We start from the raw sequence: 2,239 nt of genomic DNA, 5'->3' as shown, positions 1-2,239 counted from the left end.
GGGATATTTTAATCGGAAGTGAATGCAATTTTAACATATAAAATGGCTTACATAGTTAAACTACCCTTAAAATCAAAAATTAACCTTTCCAGCCAACCTTTAGAAACTCACTTCTTAGCAAGCACTCTTACCCTGAAAAAAAATGATAATATATCTAAAGCACACAGATTCTTTGAGGTCAAGATGTGGACTGGAAAGACAAATATAACTCTTTACCGTGTTTGTTGACCCTGAACACTGTTTAGACACACCTCTGGATGGAACCACTGCCTCATTTTCAGTGGAACTCCACTTCTAACAACTCATCTCCTCAATTTGTTTTCCAATGTTCCCGCAGATGTGCTAATTCCGTGAGCACACCCCACCCCACCCCAGCTGTCTGTCCCGACCCAGACCACCTCTCCTCGGCTTTCCCGTCCGGTTCATCATCTCCTAGGGACGCAGTCTCCTCTTTGTCTAACCACAGACCCAGCACGCTGGCCATGGAGCAGACACAGCTCCCGGTCACCGGATCCAGAAAGGCCAAGGTCCTGTATGACTACGACGCCCATGATGTCAGTGAGCTTTCACTTTTGGCTGATGAGGTAGGGTTTTCTGAGTCACCCCACACACTAACATCACTGTAAACCTAACTTATGTTTATGTCCTATGTTTGACTGGGTTTTAAAATAACTAAGTAATTTTTCCCTCAGTCTCTGTGACTGCACCAGCAACTCAATGGAGCTAAAGTTCGGTTACTGGGGAAATATCCCCATTTATTCTATGTGCTCTACTCAAAAAAAAAAGGTTTTAAGATTAGTACTGTACCTACTGTACATTATTAAATAGCAACCTCAGACAATTTGAGCCACTTTTTAGGTGGCAGCTGTGAAAATAAGTCATCCTCAACATTTGTTGTGTTCTGGTTTTAGAAGGTTTGGAGAACAATTGGATACGAAACAGGATGTAGGCACCACAGGATGCTTCTTTTCCTTCTATTTATGATGGTTTACCCAAATTATGTCTGGACACAGAGATGACGCAAATGTCACCGCATGATGTGCAATGTATCACTTTCTGTTTGCCTTTCCCTTAAAGATGTCAGTGTTTGATTATTTTTGAGTATAGTTTGAGTATTGTTTCGTCTTAAAATGTCCACCTTTTGTCGTTTTGTTTCTCCAGCTCATTACTGTATACACCGTACCAGGAATGGATCCTGATTGGTTGATTGGAGAACGAGGGAACCAAAAGGGCAAAGTCCCTGTCACGTACCTTGAACTGCTGAGCTAATGGAATAAACAACAGGGGACCCACACACATGCACGCACGCACGCACAAACGCACGCAGGCACACACACTCTTTTAATTATCTCAAATATTTATGCAAACCTGTCTGTTGGGAATGTTTCGATAAATACAGACGACTGGGAGGAGATTGCAACCAACGCATTATAGACTTCCCCTTATTCCAGTAATGTGTGGGTGAGTTTAAACACACCACATTCAAAGCTTCACTTCCTTTTGTAAACTGTGCAGTTTGGGTGTTTTGGGGTAAAAACTAAAACTCAATCTTACAGTGTTTTTACCACAAAGCTTCCGAATATTACGACCATCGTTCTTTTATCGGCTGATAATGTTGTACTCACCAGAGTAACTGCTGAGAATGGAGGACACGTGCTTTACGTTTTGTTGCTGCAGGGCCAAAACCGCCAATGTCCCAAACTGAAAAGGCAAATTTGAAAACATGATATTGAGCTATTTACCTTCGACAAAGTCCTGTACCAGAATGCGTCTGTGGTGTAGCCAGACCTCAAGCGTGATTCACGCTTCTGATGAAAATGACGGGTCATTGATCTCTCCCCGATCTAAATCCAGCTTTGTCTAGCTTCTGATGATGCAGCCACCTTGTCAAAAGACATGTAAACAGATTGCGTTGCTAGGCTACGCGGCCGGAGTCTGAGCACAGCGGCTTTAAACGAGGGGGTTAAAGTCCTAGACATAGGCTACTGATGAAGTGAGGTTGGATGGTGCTCTCTGCGTCAAATATCGCCACAGATGGGATTACATTGTTAGTATAGTATAGTTGAAAGCTTGTAATAGTAATTGTGTTTGTACGTTTTATAGACGATGTTGAGCCAAGGGGGTCGAAAATACAGCTGAGGGGGCAAATCCCCCCTTTTCCCCCCCTTGATGCCGGATGCGGTGGTAAGCTCGCGCAAAACCAGCAATCACACTTTGGGAGGTTATGATTGCATTGATG

The 2,239-nt window shown here is 43.2% G+C and overlaps 1 protein-coding gene across 8 annotated transcripts in view; it reads left to right on the top strand.

Annotated features, from left to right (window-relative positions):
• Nucleotides 1-2,239, top strand: part of sh3glb2b (SH3-domain GRB2-like endophilin B2b) — a 37,635-nt gene that overhangs the window by 34,631 nt on the left and 765 nt on the right. For all 8 annotated transcript variants that reach the window (XM_032539256.1, XM_032539255.1, XM_032539253.1 and 5 more), the window contains 2 exons: nucleotides 338-584; nucleotides 1,162-2,239. The exon at nucleotides 1,162-2,239 is cut by the window's right edge and continues 765 nt beyond it. In XM_032539256.1, coding sequence (XP_032395147.1) covers nucleotides 338-584; nucleotides 1,162-1,269 — 355 coding nt within the window. In that variant the 3' untranslated portion in view covers nucleotides 1,270-2,239. The remainder of the gene's footprint in view (nucleotides 1-337; nucleotides 585-1,161) is intronic.

Source organism: Etheostoma spectabile, chromosome 16, assembly GCF_008692095.1.
Source record: "Etheostoma spectabile isolate EspeVRDwgs_2016 chromosome 16, UIUC_Espe_1.0, whole genome shotgun sequence".
Taxonomy (NCBI): Eukaryota; Metazoa; Chordata; class Actinopteri; order Perciformes; family Percidae; genus Etheostoma; species Etheostoma spectabile.
This window is presented reverse-complemented; position numbering and strand designations above follow the sequence as displayed.